Raw genomic sequence first — 19,625 nt, forward strand, 5'->3', positions numbered from 1 at the left:
AGCGGACCCCAGGGAGGAGGTAACTCTTGCACTGCTAACTGATAGGAATTATCTAGCAAAATAGAGGAGGAAGAGAATTTTTATCAGAAACAATAGCCTAAGTGAAGTTCAGAAACAAGATTGTGTAGTTTTTTTGAAGAACAGAAAGAAAAACCTTAATATGACTGCAGCATACACCTGTAAGAAGAGTGGAAAACACTGGTTGCACTTGGCCCTCGTCTGTGTTGTTTTGGGTGTATTTGGGATTGTTTAGAGGATTCTAAAGAATTACCTGTAGTAGGTGTGTGTGTGTGTGTTAATGGATCCCCCAGGAGCACATGGGCCCTTGGCAGTGGACTTGAGGGGCCAAAGCTCATAAAGATCCTTTGCGTTCCTAGGCCATTTGTCCTGCCTTGTACTTTTAGAGACAAAGCAACAGGGAGGCAGCAGGAACATTTCTATGCACAGGTGTGGCTGGGGAGAGGCTGGGTCCTGTGTGCAATGTGAAGGAATTTGCTCTTCACCTTGAGAATGGAGAGCTACCAGAGAGTGTTTGGGAGGGGAAGTTCAGATTTGCATTTTAAAATGATCCGTGGAGCCGCTGGATGGAAGATGGGTTAGAAAAATGGAAGCCACAAGACCAGCCCAGAGGCTGTTTTGGTAGCCAGTGGCTTGGACCAAGGGAGTAGCAGTGGAGATGGAAGAGATGTGCATGATTTGGGAAAAATTTCAGAAATAGCATTGACAGGACATAGGAATGGATTGGGTATGGAGATGCAGCAGGATAAGAAAATAAAGCAACACACAGATCATAAATGCTGGCCTTCTCCCTCCTCTCCTGCCCTTAACCACACTTTTTATTTTTTATTTTTTATTTTTGAGACAGGGTTTCATTCTGTCATCCAGGCTGGAGTGCAGTGGCGCGATCTCAGCTCACTGTAACCTCTGCCTCCCAGTCTCAAGCGATCCTCCCACCTCAGCCTCCTGAGTAGCTGGGACTGCAGGCGTGCACCACCACGCCCAGCTAAGTTTTTGTATTTTTTTAAGTAGAGACGATTTTCACCATGTTGCCCAGGCTGGTCTTGAACTCATGAGCTCAAGCAATCTGCGGGTCTTTGCCTCCCACAGTGCTGGGATTACAGGCGTGAGCCACCATGCCTGGCCTACACTTTTTAAAGCATGTCACATTCCTCGCAGAATCCTCAGAAAAGCCCTGTGAGGAAGAATCCCCATGTGACAGAGGAGGAAACTGAGACTCAGAGAGGCAGGAATGGCTTGCCCAGAGCAGAGCAAAAGCAAAGATGTTTACTTGATCCCCTGACTGTCATAGACCCTCCTAGCAGAATGCAGTGGGTTCAACCAGTCTTGATCCCATCTGCAGCTTAGCACCTGTGTGGCCTCGGGTGGGTCCCTTAACATGCCCCTGGGCCTCAGTCTTTTAATCTGTAATAGGGGACAACCAGAGATGCAGCACATAAAGCATTTGGCACAGTTCCTGCCACATGGCAGGCCCACAGCCCAGCATCACTGCCTTCAGCATCATGGTAGATGCCCAGGGGAAGGGTGTTGACTAACCAGAAGCCTCTGTCTTGCCCCTGCAGTGGGAGAGCCCATCACCATCCCCAAGCTGGAGCACCCAACCCAGCAAGATATCGACCTGTACCACACCATGTACATGGAGGCCCTGGTGAAGCTCTTCGACAAGCACAAGACCAAGTTCGGCCTCCTGGAGACTGAGGTCCTGGAGGTGAACTGAGCCAGCCTTCGGGGCCAATTCCCTGGAGGAACCAGCTGCAAATCGCTTTTTTGCTCTGTAAATTTGGAAGCGTCATGGGTGTCTGTGGGTTATTTAAAAGAAATTATAATAATTTTGCTAAACCATTACAATGTTAGGTCTTTTTTAAGAAGGAAAAAGTCAGTAATTCAAGCTCTTTCACTTCCAGTTTGCCCTGTTCTAGGTGGTGGCTAAATCTGGGCCTAATCTGGGTGGCTCAGCTAACCTCTATTCTTCCCTTCCTGAGGTGACAGAGGAAACTCAGTCTTGGCCTGGGGAAGAAGGATCACCATTAGTGACTGGGCCAGTTAGATGATTCACTTTTTGCCCCTAGGGATGAGAGGCAAAAGCCACTTCTCATACAAGCCCCTCTATTGCCACTACCCCACACTTGTCTAGTCCTGAAACTGCAGGACCAGTTTCTCTGCCAAGGGGAGGAGTTGGAGAGCACGGTTGACCTGTTGTGTGAGGACAGTAGTAGGCATCTGGAATGCTCCTGTTTGATCTCCCTTCTGTCACCCACTCCTCACCCCCAGTCACTCACATCAGAGCCTGGACTGGCCTCCAGGACGAGGATGGGGGTGGCAATGACACCGTGCAGGGGGAAGGACTGCCCCCCATGCACCATTGCAGGGAGGATGCCGCCACCATGAGCTGGGTGGAGTAACTGGTTTTTCTTGGGTGGTTGATGACATGGATACAGCACAAACTCAGCCTTGGCCTGGAGCACATACTTACTGGTGGCCTCAGTTTACCTTCCCCACATCACAGATTCTGGATGTGAGGAAGAGATCCCTCTTCAGAAGGGGCCTGGCCTTCTGAGCAGCAGATTAGTTCCAAAGCAGGTGGCCCCCGAACCCAAGCCTCACTTTTCTGTGCCTTCCTGAGGGGGTTGGGCCAGGGAGGAAACCCAACCCTCTCCTGTGTGTTCTGTTATCTCTTGATGAGATCATAGCACCATGTCAGACTTTTGTATATGCCTAGAAAATAAATGAAAGTGAGAATCCTCTATGAGTTATTGCTGGGGCTGCATCTGCATCTGCTGCTGACACCTGGGGGAGACTGGGGCCCCAGCTGGCTGCCCTCTGAGCCCTCTAGCCTCTTGCACCTTTGGCCCACATGACCCTGCTGTGGTGTGTTAGTTACCTATCACTGTGTAACAAACTACTTCAGAGCTCAATGGTTTCCAACAGCATCTGTTGTCTCCCAGTTCCAAGTCACGATTTGAGGCTTGGCTTGGTCCTCCACTCAGGGTTTGTCACAGGGCTGCAGTCGTCTTGGAGCCAGGCTGAGGAAGGATCCACTCCCAAGCCCTTTCCTGCAGTTGTTTGCAGGATTGACTTCCTCACTGGCTGTTGACAGAGGCCACTCTCAGTTCCTTGCCACATGGGCCTTTCCATGGGGTAGCTCATGGCACAATAGCTGACTTAGCAAGATAAGCCAGTGAGTGGAGTGAAGTGTGTGAGCAAGACAGAAGTCCCAGGCCCTTATAACCTAACCTGGGAAGTGATATCCTGTCACCTTTGCCATATTCTGTTCATTAAATGAACATTGCTAGGTCCAGCTCCCACTGGAGGGGAGGGGATTACACAAGGGAATGGATGCCATGGGGCAGGGGTCATTGGGAGCCACTTCACATGGTGCCTACCACATGTGGTAAAGGGCTCCTGTCCAGCTGGAGGGCCCTTCAGTGGCTGAGCTGGAAGGCTCCTTATGGGTCACTCAAGCTGTGTTCCCTGCCAAAAAGGCAGAGGCCTGGTGTCCTTTCACCCTAGTGATTTCAAGATGCCACCTCTTTTCTAATTCCTTTCTGTTCAGTGAGTACTAAACACCTGGGAACTCTTCCTAGCCGAGACCAAAGGACCTCGTTCTAACTTCCTTACTGCCAGAACTGTCCTGCCTGTCCTTGCTGTTCATCCCCCTCAGGTCTACTCCTCTGTGCTGGAAACAGAGAGAGCTACTTCGGAGCAGAGACAAACACTGAGAACAGCTGAGGATACACAGGGTAGTCAGAGCTGTGCCAGAAGTCCCAACCTGCCCAGGGGTGCCTCATGAGGAAAGAACGCCTGAGCTGGGCCTTGAAGGGCGGCTGGGAGTCACCAGGAAAGGAAGGCGGTGAACAGCAGAGCAGCAGGGGAAGGATAGGGAGGTCTGATTGGAAAAACATTGCTGGTTTGAAAGATGGAAGAGACAGAGAGCAGTGGGGCTTGGCCTGGAAGGGTGGAGAGCTGGTGTCTCCAGAGTTTCTATGTGGGCAGGAGGGCAGAGCAGTGAGAGGAGTGCTGGGAGGGGACAACAGAGGCTGGCTTCTAGTGCCAGGCAGGCCTCAGGCTAGAGAGCTCAGGTCAGAGGACAGCCATTTCCTTTCGGATGGGGAAAAGGCCTTTTTTCTGATGAGGGTCTCAGCATCACCCCAGCCCCAGCCTGAGGCTGACCCAAGGCTGAACTGCAACCTCAGTCTCTGGCTTCAAGTCAAGCCCTGGCCTTAACTGAGGCTACTCCACCAAGGTAGGCTGTTATCCTCAAGCACTGCTTTTGGTGAAGGGTGAGCACCTGTGCACTGGGGAACTCCACCATCTGCCTAAGGAGAACAGGGACAACAACAGGTCCCAGATCCCAGAGGGATGCCCTCAGTGGCCTGACCAGAGCTGAGACCACCCTGGTCTTAAGCTGTGCATGAGGCCGGCGGGGGGACTCCAGTAGGTTCTGTGAACATTGCCTTGGGATGGGAGTTGTTATCTCGGGAGAAGGAACTGGAACCTCCTTTCCCCCGAAGACCTTCTGCCCTTGGGTGTAGTGGTGAGGGCTGCCCTTTGAGACTGAAGATGGTCAGTTCCATGATTCTGCCTGTGGTTCCCAGATATAGCCACAAGGGGGCACTGAAGATGGCTCTCAGGCATAGGCCACACAGTGGTTTAGGCTTGCTTTCCACATTTTCTACATCTCTCCAGCTCCTACCCAGGCTAGAAGCTAGGGTGTTTCACAGATAAAGATATTAGGTCAAATTGGTTTATCCCGTTGTTCAAATCTCCTGTTTCTTTGTTGGTCTTCTGCGTAGTTGTTCTATCCATTATTCCGAGCAGGGTATTGAATTCTGCAGCTGTTGTTACTGATTTATGTCTCCCTCCAGTTCTGTCAGTTCTTCATGTATTTTGGGACTCTGCCATTAGCTGCATGCATGTTTATAACATGTTTATATTATGTCTTCCTGATGAATCCACCCCTTATTATTATAAAATGCTGCTCTTTGTAGTAACAGTTTCTGTCTCAAAGTTTACTGTGTATAACTGTATTGGTACAGCCACCCCAACTCTCTTTTGTTCCTGTTTGCATGGAATGTGTTTTCTCTCCTTTCCCGTTCAACTTATTTGTGTCTTTGAATATAAACTGTGTCACAGACATAATAGTGTTGGATGTTTTTTATATCCACATTTCTACGCTTTGCCATATGATTGTTTAGTCTCTTTACATTTAATGTAATTATAAGGTGGAATTTACATCTGTCATTTTGCTATTTGTTTTCTGTGTCTTATTTTTTTATTCCTCTCTCTTTCCATTCCTGCCTTCTTGTGTGTTAGATAACTGTTTTCTAATACACTATTTTAATTATCTTGTTTCTGTATATTTTTTAGTTATTTTCTTAGTGGTCGGTTGACACTTTAGTCCAGATTAATACAAATTAAGATTAACGTCTTAATTTCCCCATCATTTGGGCAGGGTAGCTTGAGAGAAAAGAGAGGCAGGCCATATGAGAATGGTATAGTGGGTTAAATAGTGGCCCACACAATATGTCCACATCCTAATCCCTTGAACCTATGAATATAGTCTTATTTGGAAAAAAGGGCCTTTGCAGATAAAATTAAGTTAAAGATTTAAAAATTAATTTAAAAATTAAGTTAAAGATGAGGTAATACTGAATATCTAGATGGGACCCCAATTCAATGATAGGTGTTCTTAGAAGAACAGGCCAGGCGCAGTGGCTCATGGCTACAATCCCAATGCTTTTGGAGGCAAAGGCAGGAGACTCGCTTGATCCCAGGAGTTCGAGACCAGCCTGGGCAATGTGGTGAGACCAGCCTGGCCAACATGGCAAAACCCCATCTCTACTAAAAATATAAAAATTAGCCAGGTGTGGTGGTGCACACTGTAGTCCCAGCTACTTGGGAGGCTGAGGCACAAGAATTGTTTGAACCCAGCCGGGCACAGTGGCTCACACCTGTAATCCCAGCACTTTGGGAGGCTGAGGTGGGCAGATCACCTGAGGTCGGGAGTTCAAGACCAGTCTGATCAACATGGAGAAACCCCGTCTCTACTAAAAAATACAAAATCAGCCAGGGTGGTGTTGCATGCCTGTAATCCCAGCTACTCGGGAGGCTGAGGCAGGAGAATTGCTTGAACCTGGAAGGTGGAGGTTGCGGTGAGCCGAGATCGCACCATTGCCCTCCAGCCTGGGCAACAAGAGGAAAAGTCCGTCTCAAAAAAAAAAAATTGTTTGAACCCGGGAGGTGGAGGTTGCAATGAGCAGAGATCGTGCCACTGCACTCCAGCCTGGGCAACAGAGCAGTACTGTCTCAAAAAAAAAAAAAAGAGGCAGAGTTTGGAGTTGTGTAGGCACAGGCAAGGGACAAAGGAACACCTGGAGCCACCAGAATCTGGAAGGGGCATAGAAGGATTCTCTCCTCGAGCCTTCTAAGAGAGCATAGCCCTCAATTTTGGACTTCTGGACTCCAGAACTGTGAGAGAATAAATTTATGTTTTAAGCCACCCAGTTTGTGTCTTAAACTAATACAGTGACTTTAATATATTTGCACCACCTGATAGAGAAGTTGGACCAGAGGATGACAACCTCTAGTCTTCTCACAAATCACATATTTCACTTTTCTTTCCATGGTGTGGACTGCAAGTTTGGAAGCCACTCTTCCCTAGTACTTCTGAGAGGGTGGAATATTTTCCCATTTAATGAGTTATAATGGGATCACGAGGAGGAGAAACGTGGGGACTTCCCCGACCCCCTGCTTCTAGCATCATTTTTACAGCAAACTCATGCTTCATATATATATTTCAAACTTCTTTTTCATGTTCTTGTTTCCCTTCCTTGCAAACTCTTTTTCAAAATATTTTTTACCACTTTCTGTTTAGGGAGTTTTGTTTCATATATTTTCATCCAATTTTTTTAAATCATACATACACACAATTTTATTTCCTATGTTTTTTATGTATCATTAAATCACACTAACATACACCTTTAAAAGTTTCTTCTCTGAAATACCAAATGATTTTTGAGATTTATATTTACTTTTGATGAAAACTAATACGTCAAAGTATTTTTCTTCTAATTAAACATGAACAGTATATTTTTTCATTCAATGTATATGATATAAAAATATATTCCAAAAAAAGTATGACTTCACTATATACTTTATCGAATATATATGCAGTAACACTATTTCATTAGAGGCAATCAAATGTAGGATTAACAACACTGGAGTTACACTGCTTTAGAATCCCAGCTCAATACTCAGAACATGTGACCTTGGGCAAGTAACATGACTGCCTTCACTTTCTAATCTCATAGCACTGTTGTGCCGATACACAAAAACTGCTTGTAACAATGTGTGGCACAATCCAAGCACTCAATAAATTATTGTTTTTTAAAATCTAAGTTTTAGGGAGTTGAGCCTGATCTCTCTCTCCGGCTACAGAACTCCACTGTGGTAGCCCCTCTTGAATAAAGTCTGCCCTACGCCCTACTGTTTTTTTTTTTTTTTCTTTTTTTGACAGAGTTTTGCTCTTGTTGCCCAGGCTGGAGTGCAATGGTGTGATCTTGGCTCACCACAAACCACCTCACGGGTTCAAGTGATTCTCCTGCCTCAGCCTCCCGAGTGGCTGGGATTACAGGCGTGTGCTACTACGCCTGGCTAATTTTGTATTTTTAGTAGAGATGGGGTTTCTCCAAGTTGGTCAGGCTGGTCTCGAACTCCCGACCTCAGGCAATCCGCCTGCCTCGGTCTCCCAAAGTGCTGGAATTACAGGCGTGAGCCACCACACCTGGCCCCTACTGTTCTTAAACGAATCTAGGCTTTAATGAGCAAAATATTAGGATAAAAGTAAAATAAATAATTTTCATTTCGTTTACATGAAATAGATTACAATGAACATTACACAATTTTTAAGTCATTTTTTAGAAACAATCTCACAAAAATTTTCAAGTACAATATAAATAATTTTTTTCCTAAACTATTTGAGAGTAAGTTGTGGACATACCTCATCACACTCAACAAACAAGAATGTTATTCTTTCTCTTTTTTTTGAAAGAGGGTCTTGCGCTGTCACTCAGGCTAGAGTGCAACGGCACGATCATAGCTCCTTGCAGCCTCCAGCTTCTGGGCTCATGTGATCCTCCCACCTCAGCCTCCCAAGTAGCTGGGATTACAGGCACGTGCCACCAGGCCTGGCCAATTTTTTTTTATTATTATTATTTTTAGTGGAGATGACGTCTCTCTCTTTCTCGCAGGTCTTGAACTCCTGAGCTCAAGCAATCCTGCCTTGGCCTCCCAAAGTGCTGAGATTACAGGCATGAGCTACCATGCATGGCCAAGAATGTTATCCTATATAACTACAATGAAACCATGAAGACCAAGAAATTAACATAAAAACATTGCTACAGTCTAATCCTCAGGCCCTATTCAGATTTCACCATTTGTCTTAATAGTGTCCATTCTGGCAAAAGGATCAAGTTCAGAGTCACATATTATTTCGATCTTCTTTTATCTGAAACACTTCCTTGACCATCATGACTGACATCTTGAAGCTGACGGGCTGGGTACTCTTAGAATGCCGTTCAGTTTTGTTTTGCCTGTTGTTTCCTTATGATTGATTTAGGTTATTTATCTTTGGCAGAAATATCACAGATGTGATGATGGGCTCTTCTCACCACATCCTATCAGGAAGCACATAATTTGAATTTGTCATATCACTGATGATGGTTATGTTGATCACTTTTAAGATGGTGACTTGCCACACTTTTCCACTGTAAAGTTACTCTTTTTTTGGTAGTTTGAGACTACACAAATATCTCCTTCCTTATTAAACATTTATTATAAAGACTCATGGATCCTATTTTATTCAATGGATTATAAGCCATTCTAATATTATTTATTCTGATGCTCAAACTGCCCCAGTTTTGGACAGTGAGAACCCCTTTGAACTGGCTTCTGTGTCCTTTTGATGTCATTTGTCCCATCATTTTTCTGAGGACTTCCTTATTTTCTGGCACAACTAGATGCCCCAGAATCATCTTTGACTTTTTTTCTGGCCCAATCCTGGAATCAGCCACTTCTCCAAAGAGTCTTGATTCCTCCTAGTGGAGGACGGTATCTAGAAACCAAGATCTGGCCAGTCTTAATTTACGGACAACAGGGTTCATCCTAGTTCTCTCCCTTGTCATATTTATAACTAACTAGTCCTAAATAGTGTATTCTAATGAATGCAGGAGCTATGGTGTGGGTGATAAAGTCCTGGCCTGAGGACCTGTGTTCACACCATCAATTTGCCCTAAGAACCATGTGATGGGTCATTTTAATTTCTGAGCCTTTTTTTAGGCATCTGTAAAACAGACAATAATACCCACTTCAGCCAGGCTTGGTGGCTTACTCTTGTAATCTCAGAACTTTGGGAGGCTGAGGTGGGTGGAGCCCCTGAGGTGAGGAGTTTGAGACCAGCCTGGCCAACACGGTAAAATTCTATCTCTACTAAAAATACAAAAATTACCTGAGTGTGGTGGCTCACACCTGTAGTCCCAGCTTCTTGGGAAGGAGAATTGCTTGAACTTGGGAGGTACAGGGAGGTGGAGGTTGCAGTGAGCCGAGATCGCGCCACTGCACTCTAGCCTGGGTGACACAGTGAGACGCTGTCTCAAAAAATAAAATAAAATGAAGTAAACAATACCTACTTCACAGGATCCTGTGGGGATTGACCAGAGTAATGTATGTAAAACACTTAGCAAATATTAGTTCCCTCTAGGTCCTAGGGAAACCTATAGACTCATAGAGGGGAATTGATTTGTCTAAAATCATGCAGTGAGTTAAGCTAAAGGTTCAGACTGGTCTCCAGCTGCCTACCCCTGGTGTGGAGTCTTTCAGCCACACCACTTTGCATCCAGGGTGTACCTTCTCAGGAACCCTGTGACGCTATGCCTGCCTGGGGAGTGGCTGACCAGTCAAAGAATCAGCCTAACAGGGAAATCAGACATCCCTTGAGTGCCTTTATTACCAGGAACTCAGCACATTTTTGTCCTAACTGTCCTCAAACTCAATGAAGAAATGTCACTATTTATCATCACCATTTTCACAGCTTTGCCCACCCCCGAATCCACTCAACACAGTAGCCAGAGTGACATTTCTGAAACATAAATTAGAGCATGTAACTCCCCTGCTTAAACCCCTTAGTCCATGAGCCTCAAAGAAATCCAGACTCCACTGTGGCCTACAATGCCCGGCAGGACCTGGCCCTGCCAGCGTCTCCACCCTCATTCTGTGCCATCAGGGCTGGATTAGGACTTCAGAAGCTCTAAGCACCAAAGGATAGTGCTGCTTCTGCTGTCTCAAATTACAAACAAGGGCCAGGTGCAGTGGCACACACCTGTAATCTCGGCCAGCATTTTGTAAGGCCAAGGTCGACAGATCACTTGAGCCCAGGAGTTCGAGACCAACCTGGGTAACACACCAGAAGGAATCTCTACAAACAATACAAAAATTAGCCAGGTGTGGTGGTGCGCTGTAGTCTCAGCTATTTGGGAGGATCAACTGAGCCTGGGAGCTTGAGGCTGCAGTGAATCACGATCACACCACTGTACTCGAGACAGGGTGACAGAGGAAGACCCTGTCTCAAAAATAAATAAATAAATAAAATTACCAATAAAAACAACACTAAACTGTTAAAGAAACTGAAAGTGGTCTTTAGTTTGGTTTTGGTTTTGAAATACCAATGTCTTTCAAAAGTGTTCTCCTCTTCCTCCTCGGCACCGGCTGGCCTTCTCTTTGAGTTGCTGCAATGCTCCATATGGTCCTTCACAGGCTGTTCCTCCTGTTCCTTTATCCAAACAGCTTCCTCTGCCCTCACTAACCTCCTTTGTCCAGTTAACTCCTACTCATCTTTCAGACCTCACTGTAAACATCAGTTCCCAAGGAAAGTTTTCTCTGGACAACTCTCAGTAAATCAGCTCCCTGGGTTAGATGTGCTTATTTCCCATATGTGTTACCCTTACTGGCCCACACATTCACAAGCTCCTGTGTTCACACTTGCATCTTTACAGTCGGTGGCAGTGGGAAAACCACTGGAACTGAGGAAAGAGCGTTGGTCTTGGGGACGAAAGGCCCAACTCTTTGTCTTAACTTTGCTACAAACTTTGTGTGACCTTAGGCAAGCTCATTTCCCCTTTCTGGGGGCTGTGTCTAGTCGGGAGGAATGGAGATCCCCATGTGATCCAAACATTCACTTACTCAACATTCATTCATTGACTTCATTCAGCCATTTGCTAAATGAAGCTATGGAGCCTGTCCTCTGTGTTGGGATACTGGGGACTCAGATAAATCAAAAGCAGAGGTTCACAGCAGAGTGGGAGGGACAAATGTAGACTGCTCAGTATATGACTAGGCACACAGTTACACATACCCAAGAGAGGTCAGACAGCTGCTGTAGGAGCCCAGAGGAGGTAGCAGTTCGTTCAGACCTGGGAAGGCTTTCTTGAGAAAATGACCTTGCCGAGTTGGGAAAGAGGAAGGGAAAATGCTGTCTAGGCACGTGCCTTTCAGGGTTCTTGGGTATGTGCACTTTCTTTGGGGAACTGCCTTTTTCTTTTACAATTCTCACCTGACTTCTGCAAGTGTCTCACTCTTCCAGTCCTGCCCCTTCAAAGCTACCCCTCCCCCAAGGGCTGCCTGAGCCATATTTCTAAGTGCTTTCTGTTGCCCACGATGAAACTCATGTTCTTCGGCCTGGTAGTCAGGTTCTTCTCACCCGGCACTAGCTTCCTCTTCCAACCTCTTTGCCTGTTGCTCTCCCATGCAGCCTTTGTTTCAGCCATGTTAGACTCTGCTGCTGCCACATCCTCTGCCCCTGTGCCTTTGCTCATGCTGTTCCTCCTGCGTAGGATACTCTCCTCTCCTAGGAAGCCTTCCTGGACAACACGTGACAGTTAGCAACTTTCTCTTAGTGCTTCCACTGTACTTTATACATCATCTCTATTATTGTACTTACCACTTTGTACCGAATGAGCTGTGATCTCCTTTCAGTTAGGAATTCTATGCGCATCATTTTTTGAAATGTAGTGCCCAGGCTGGACACCTGGCAAAGGTCTAATGGGTGTTTGATTAGACAAGTAAGTGAATGGAAGATAAAGGGCTCTGTTGAAAGGAAGGCGATAGATTTAACTCAATACAGTTTGAGACACTGAAAGACCCATCTGACCTGTCTTGCTCTTGTTTACCCAATGCATCAGGCCCATGAGGTGAGAGGAGGAAGTGGAGGCAAAATGGATTGGGGTAGGCTTAGCTTTTTGGCCCTGGAAACTGAATGTTTGACTTAAATACCCAACATGGTACTAATTGGCTGTTAAAACACCAGCTATTCCCGAGCTAAACCAGTCTAAACACCTATTGTTCATCTCCCAATCATCCTTTATAACTTTGGTGAAGCCTGCTCTGACCTTGCCCACCAGCTCCTGGACCTTGGACCCCATTCTATCATTGCATATATATTGCATTTGGCCACCTTATGATCTGTGTCCTCTAAACTTGGATATATGTTTCTCTGGGGGATATATAGCACTACGTAAATATTATAATAATTTAATTCTGTGATTTAAAATATTTTTACCTTGAAACAAACAGCCATATTATGAAATAGGATCCCAATAATAAAAAAGTTTTTAGGGCCAGGCACGGTGGCTCACACCTGTAATCCCAGCACTTTGGGAGGCTGCGGCGGGTGGATCATTTGAGGTCAGGAGTTCGAGACCAGCCTGACCAACATGGTGAAATCCTGTCTCTACTAAAAATACAAAAAAAATTAACTGGGCATGGTGGCGCATGCCTGTAGTCCCAGCTACTCAGGAGGCTGAGGCAGGAGAATCACTTGAACCCGGGAGGCACAGGTTGCAGTGAGCTGAGATAGCGCCACTACACTCCAGCCTGAGTCACAGAGAAAGACTCTGTCTCAACAACAACAACAACAAAACAACAAAGTTTTTAGAATGATATAGGACATATGAAAATAATGACAGCTAGTATTTATTAAAAATGTACTATCTTCAAGACAGTGTGTTAAATGCTTTACATTATCTTGAATACTTTGCAAGCAGCAGGCTTTTGAGTTCTTCCCAATGCCCCTAGGGATAAGAGTTCTAGTTCTCCTAGTGTTTGCGGCATTTGGGAAAAGTGGGAGAAGGGTTGTTTACTTGAGCTCTGCATTTCCAGCACTGAGTAGCTAGCCTGTGCAAAGGTGAACCTCAGTAAAGGCTTGTGGAAAGAATGGATCCTGCTCTACGCTGGAATGTCCTTTCCTCCCTCCGTCCTGACCTGGTGAACTCTTATTGGCCCTTCGATACCCTGTTTCAATGTCACCTTCACTGTGAAATCTGACTCTCAACTATTTTCTGGCTCCCACTGCCTTTGGGCTTCCCTCAGACCCAGCAGTGAGTAACTGGATGATCACTCTTTGTTTATTTTTGATGTGGAGTCTCACTCTATTGCCCAAGCTGGAGTACAGTGGCATAATCTTGACTCACAGTAGCCTCGACCTCCCAGGCCCAGGTAATCCTCCCACCTCAGCCTCCTCAGTAGCTGGGACTATAGGTAAAAACTACATGCCGGGCTAATTTTTGTATTTTTTGTAGAGATAAGGTTTTGCCATGTTGCCTAGGCTGGTCCCAAACTTTTGGGCTCAAGCAATCTGCCCGCCTCAGCCTCCCAAAGTGCTAGGATTATAGCGTGAGCCACTGTGCCTGGCCTACTCTTTGTTTACTGGACTCCCATATAAGGGGTTGGGCAGCTCCTCTAGGGATGGATCTCGGTCTGATTTCCCAGCATCTAGCAAAGAGCTTGATAAGAGAAGCCCTCAGTGTGCATTTATTGAATGAATGAAGTGATAAAGTTCAGAACTGATGCCCAAAGGAGAAAGAAGTGATTCTGTGTTCTTTCTCTAGGTCCATTTTCTTAACTGAATTATGGCCCCCTAAAAGATACATCCATGTTCTAACCCCTGGAACCTGTTAATATGACCTTATTTGGGGAAAAAAGGTATGCAGATATAATGAATAATCTCAAGATGAAATCTAAATTATCTAGGTGGGCCCTAAATCTAAAGACAATGTTTTTTTTTTGAGACGGAGTCTCGCTCTGTCACCCAGGCTGCAGTGCAGTGGCATGATCTCGACTCACTGCAACCTCCGCCTCCCGGGCTCAAGCGATTCTCTTGTCTTAGCTTTCCAAGTAGCTGGGATTATAGGCGCTGGCCTCCATGCCGGGCTGATTTTTGTATTTTCAGTAGAGATTGGGTTTCGTCATGTTGGCCAGGCTGGTCTCAAACTCCTGACCTCAAGTGACCCACCCACCTCAGCCTCTCAGACTGCTGGGATTTCAGGCGTGAGTCATTGCGCCAGGGCCTAAAGACAACGTCTTCATAAAAGAAAGAAGAGGCGGCCAGCTGCAGTGGTTCATGCCTGTAATCCCAGCACTTTGGGAGGCCGAGGTGGGCAGAACACCTGAGGTCAAGAGTTCGAGACCAGCCCCACCAACATGAAGAAATCCCATCTCTACTAAAACTACGAAATTAGCCGGGTGTGGTGGCGCATGCCTGTAATCCCAGCTACTTGGGAGGCTGAGGCAGGAGAATCACTTGAACCCATGAGGCAGAGGTTGTGGTGAGCCGAGATCATGCCATTGCACTCTAGCCTGGGCAACAAGAGTGAAACTCCATCTCACACACACACACACACACACACACACACACACACACAGACATAGGAATAAGAGAAGCCCATGCAATGACGAAGGCAGAGATTGGAGTTATGCAACCACTAGCTAAGAAACTAGAGCCACCAATAACTGGAATATGTAAGGAAGGATTCTCCCCTAGAGCCTTCCGAGAGAGCACAGCCCTCCTGACACCTTGATTTCAGGATCCTAAACTCCTGAAGAGTGAGAGAATTTCTGTTGTTTCAAGATACCAGTTTGTGATCATGTGTTATGGCAGCCTCAGAAAACCAATACAGCTTAGAAACAGAAATGTGTTTTCTGTGAAATTCCCCCCAGATCTTGGCACCACATGAGTTCAATCAGATAATATTTGGGATTTCCCAGTGACTCCTTTCTCAATAAACACCTGACCAAGCGACTCCTTTCTCAGCAAACACCTGACCCCACACCCCAGACTCCAGCCATGAGGAACCACTCAGTGTCTCAGAACAGGAGACAGTGTGACATCTTTGTGATCCAGCTCTGAGAAAAGATCCAGGGTGTTTTTCAGGCTTCTGAACACCCTGGAAAGATAGTATGCTTATATTTTGTTTAAAAAATTTAAAATGCAACTATTATATGCCAGGTCCTGTGTGGGCACTTTACATATGTTGATTTACTTTAATCCCTACAGCAACTCTACTACTATTTTAAAGCTGAGAGAGGGGAACTGACTTGCCTTGGGATACATAGCTCAAAGGTGGCAGAGCCAAGATTCCAAAGTGCCTGATTCCTATTGTGTCTGACTCTAAAACACTATGTTCTTTCTGCTGTGTTCATCCAGGTGGTGGAAAAATTCAGTCTGGGAGCAAAAAAAGGAAGATCAATATCCTGCAGAGTGACTCATGCTATTTATTATAGAAGGAATTACTGGAGATGCTATCACTGTGGATCACAGAAGTCTTCATGGAAGAGGTGGCATTTGAGCTGGGCCTTCACTGAAAAAAAAACCCAAACATTTCCTGATTCTCTGTCAGGCACTGGGGATCCAGAGATTAATCAGACAAGGTCCTTTTGCTTGAGGAATTCACAGTATTGTGTGTGTGTGGGAAGGAGGGTGGCTGCTTGTGTGTGTTAAAAGACAATGTGGCCAGGCCCAGTGGCTCATGCCTGTAATCCCAATACTTTGGGAGCCCGAGGCTGGAGGATCGCTTGAGCCTGGGAGTTTGGGACTAGCCTGGAAAATATGGCCAGGACCCCATCTTTACAAAAAATTTAAAAATTAGCTGGGTGTGGTGGCATGTGCCTGTATTCCCAGCTAGTTAGGAGGCTTAGGTAGGAGGATCACTTGAGCCCAGGAGGTCGAGGCTGCAGTGAGCCGTGATTTTGCCACTGCACTCCAGCCTGGGCGAAAGAATGAGGCAGTGTTAAAAAAAAAAAAAAAAAAAAGGATAATCCAGACCTACGGTACGGTCAAAATTCCTAACTCAAGGTCCCAGAGAGGCTCAGAGAAGCCTTTTGGAAGAAGGGACTCCTGCCCCAGCTAAGACTGATGGATAAGTAGCAAAGGCTTTCTAGGGACGGCACAAGCAGCCCACCTGAAGCGGTGAATCTGGCGTCCTGGGTGCCTGGCACACCTTGTAGCTCAGCGTACTAGTTAGTGGAGTGCGAGAAAGGGCTTGTACTTGTGGGTTGGAGTTGGTCATGAAAAAGCTGGTGGGACTGCCCAACGGTTCTCAGGTCCCAGTGCATCCTGCGTGGTGGCTCTCCGCTGAACCATAAAGCATTCCTTTTCAATCCCTGCACGCTGATGAGAACGCCGGGAAAAGACTGCGAAAGGTGCCTGCCAAGGCAGACAAGCGATCGCCACCCAGCTGGCTTCCAAGCGGGTCCCCGCCCTCCACCGGAGGCCTGTTACCACGGCAACCAGCGAGGGCGGAAGTGGCTCAGAAGACCGATATTCCCTAATCAGGTGACACTCCCGCCTCCTGCACGTGACACTGGAGCCCAGGCGCGCACTCTACCTAATCAAGACCCCACCCCTCTTTCCCTTTACTGACAATTGACAGCGACCTCGTGCAATGGCCCTCCCGCCTCCACCAGGACCCTCTGCCCGTTGGTAGTGAATGAACCAATTAGACTGGCTAAAAAAAGAAGCACCGCCCCAGGTTTCACTCCGGCTTGACAGACGCAATTGAGGCCATCCTCGAGTCCCTCCGCCCCCAAGTTCAGTACGGCCAGCGATGGACAGACCTTCTACCCAATAGCACGCCCCTTTTCTGCCGTTGGGTCCCGCCCCTTGAGGGCTAAGCCAATGAGCGCGCCGGATCTCGGCAGGGTGGAAGGGTTGCACTGCGGTAATATGGCTCTTCCTTAGCCAGCGGCGGCAGCGGCGGCGGCCACTGTCTGGGCGGAGCAGTCCTGCTTGTCGGGTGGCGGGTTTCTAGGCTGCAGGAGCTTGGCAGGTCGTGGCTAGTAGGCGGCGGCGGATGCCGGAGGAGCGGCCGCCTCGCCGCTTGGCGGCTCCTGGATCCAGATGAGCGCCTCCGCGTCGGTCGGGGGCCAGGTCCCCCCGCCACCCCCGGGCCCGGCCGCCGCGCTGCCTCCCGGTTCTGCCGCACGGGCCCTGCATGTGGAGCTGCCGTCTCAGCAGGTAAGCCCGCGCGGGTCGCAGCCCTCGGGAGGGACCCGGGCAGGCCCGCGTGGAGAGCCTGCTGGCTCCAGGCTGACCCCACGAGCCGGGACACCCAGAGCAGGGACCCGGAGGGCTCGCGGGAGTGAGGAAGACTGTGAGGAGATCTTGTACGGGGAGGGGTCCAGTGATGGCCGAACCTCCGGGAGATCCCGGAGTCCTAGGAGAATCCCGTTACAGGAGATGGGCTTGTGAGGGGACAAGCAGCCAGCCAGCGAAAGTCCCTGGGGCCCCGGCCAGAGGCCACCTCCCCCAACGCAAGGAGCCGGGGATTCCCCCGCGTAGACCATCTCCCTCGTTCCCCCCGGGAAGGGACCCGGGGAAGCCCCTGTGTCCCACGGGCCACAGCGAAAGCACTTTTTCTTTTTTTCCCCACCTGGCCATCCCGCTTACGGAGAAACCAGTTTGTACTCTTCGTGCAAGAGCCCTGGAGGAGACTTTGGGGTGTCTACCATTTGCTTTAATCTCCCTTGATTATTAAGTATTCGGCCTCTTTAGAGAAATGTATTTGAGACTTGGGGGTTTCCTTCCTACTTCTACGAGTCTCAAGGAACGCATCTTAATAATTAGGAGGACTCTTTCCTTCTTCATTCCTTCCAGTGAGTCTCTGTGGAAGGAGGATTTGATGTATATATTCATGTGTTCCTCCATCCTTTAAGAAGGGCTTTGAGGACTTCTTGGCTCTGCCTTGTAGGGAGATAAGGGGGAAACACTGACTTTGGAGGTCTGACAAAACTCTTTGTTTTACTCACGTATCTGTAGAGTACTTCCCTCCTTATATCGGTTGCCTTCCTTCTGTCCCCCAAGGGAGATTTTGCAGGAGTCTTAGCATTAAAGAGACCTAAAGAAAGTACCTTTCACCCTCTCCCTTTATTCCTCCTTCCAAGACGAGGATCTAGGAGAAACTATCATTTATTGAGAACCTACCGTGTTGGATTTGTGCAAAGGGCTCAGTGGCCATTAGTTCACTGAATTTTCACAACTCTGTGAGATAACTGTTTTTATTACCCCCATTTGGCAGTTGAAGAAACAGGGGCTTGTCCAGAGCCTTCCAGTTGGTAAGTGGTGGGACTGGGTTGCAGAATCCAGTGTCTGACTCTGCAGCCATGCACGTTCTTGAGACTTGGGCAGCCTTCCTCCACCACCTTTACACAGGACAGAGTGAGTTCCTTCATACACCCCTCCAACTTTTCATCAGCTGCCAGTGGGACTTAGGAAGGATTCACAAAGAGGAAGGGAGAGGTTGTGGGGAAGAGAGTGGTTGAAAAGTGAAATGGATTTGAATGCAGTAAAAGAGGCGGGGGCTAAAGGGAAGAGAAGAGTTGGAGATAATAACCACTGTGGTTGCCATTGAATAGGCAGACAGAAGAGCTTACAGTAGCAACGGCTTTTTGTGTGACTACTACCTACTACCGAAGAGGATTGAAAAGATACCATGTGCCCTGGTTTTGTGATGCTGTTTGCAGGGAATTTCTGAATAGTAGGAGTTTGAGGGTAGTGGGAGTTTGGATTGTATTGTGAGATACTGGAAGAGGGTAGAAGTCTGGCTAGGGAGACACATCTCTGGAGTGAGCATTAATGTGAGTTTTTGTATGTGTAGGAGGTAGAGTGTGAGGGTGGATACTGGGAGAGGGAATAGGGAGCACCCTTAGAAACAGCCTGGAGAAGTCCTAAGGAGTTCAGGGGCCAAGAAGGGTTTAGTTTGGGGGAGCTTTGAGAGCATGTGGGATTAGGAAAGAGAAAGCATCATTTACTTCATAGAGCCTGTTCTCTGATAACAGTTCACAGTTTAACACTGGGAAAACTAATGCAAACAAACTGTTGATGGAATAATTTCAGCCCCATTTGTTAGTGTTTGTCAAATTTTTGGATTGGTGCCGAGGAATATATAGTGGCTTAAGTGTACAGCTGAATGCTATATGAGTGCCGAGTATGCTATTTACAGCTTTCTGGGGGTGTCATCCTTGAATTCTTGGAAGGCAGCCTATATAACAAAGCACTTTTACTTTTGCAGTTGACATTAATTTAGCTATTGGGGTCAAAATGCTCAGTTTTTTAGTGTATAAATAGTATCAAAATTTTGTTGAAGTTTTATCTGTATATAGTTAAGTGCACAGATTATTAGTATTCAGTTGATGAATTGTCACCAAGGGAACAGTTATGTAAGCACTACCCAGATTAAGAAATACAAAATTTTGGCTGGGTGCAGTGGCTCATGCCTGTAATC

General features: G+C 47.1%; 2 protein-coding genes and 1 long non-coding RNA gene across 5 annotated transcripts in view; 2 read left to right on the plus strand and 1 right to left on the minus strand.

Annotated features, from left to right (window-relative positions):
• The window catches only part of DGAT2 (diacylglycerol O-acyltransferase 2), a 35,300-nt gene extending 30,148 nt beyond the window's left edge, over positions 1-5,152 (plus strand). Inside the window, 1 exon segment of the mRNA XM_033203809.1 lies at positions 1,581-5,152. Within this exon segment, the coding sequence (XP_033059700.1) occupies positions 1,581-1,735 (155 nt within the window). The 3' untranslated portion in view covers positions 1,736-5,152.
• Positions 5,153-15,600: 10,448 nt separating this feature from the next.
• On the minus strand, positions 15,601-16,650 carry LOC117081111. The gene is made up of 2 exons (XR_004436094.1): positions 16,305-16,650; positions 15,601-15,704 (listed from the first exon to the last, which is right to left on the minus strand). It is a non-coding gene; the product is annotated as an uncharacterized LOC117081111 (long non-coding RNA).
• A 59-nt stretch (positions 16,651-16,709) lies between these two features.
• Positions 16,710-19,625, plus strand: part of UVRAG (UV radiation resistance associated) — a 340,923-nt gene continuing 338,007 nt past the window's right edge. For all 3 annotated transcript variants that reach the window (XM_033206742.1, XM_033206745.1, XM_033206746.1), the window contains exon 1: positions 16,710-17,359. In XM_033206742.1, the coding sequence (XP_033062633.1) occupies positions 17,243-17,359 (117 nt within the window). In that variant the 5' untranslated portion in view covers positions 16,710-17,242. The remainder of the gene's footprint in view (positions 17,360-19,625) is intronic.

Source organism: Trachypithecus francoisi, unplaced genomic scaffold, assembly GCF_009764315.1.
Source record: "Trachypithecus francoisi isolate TF-2019V2 unplaced genomic scaffold, Tfra_2.0 Lachesis_group8, whole genome shotgun sequence".
Classification (NCBI taxonomy): domain Eukaryota; kingdom Metazoa; phylum Chordata; class Mammalia; order Primates; family Cercopithecidae; genus Trachypithecus; species Trachypithecus francoisi.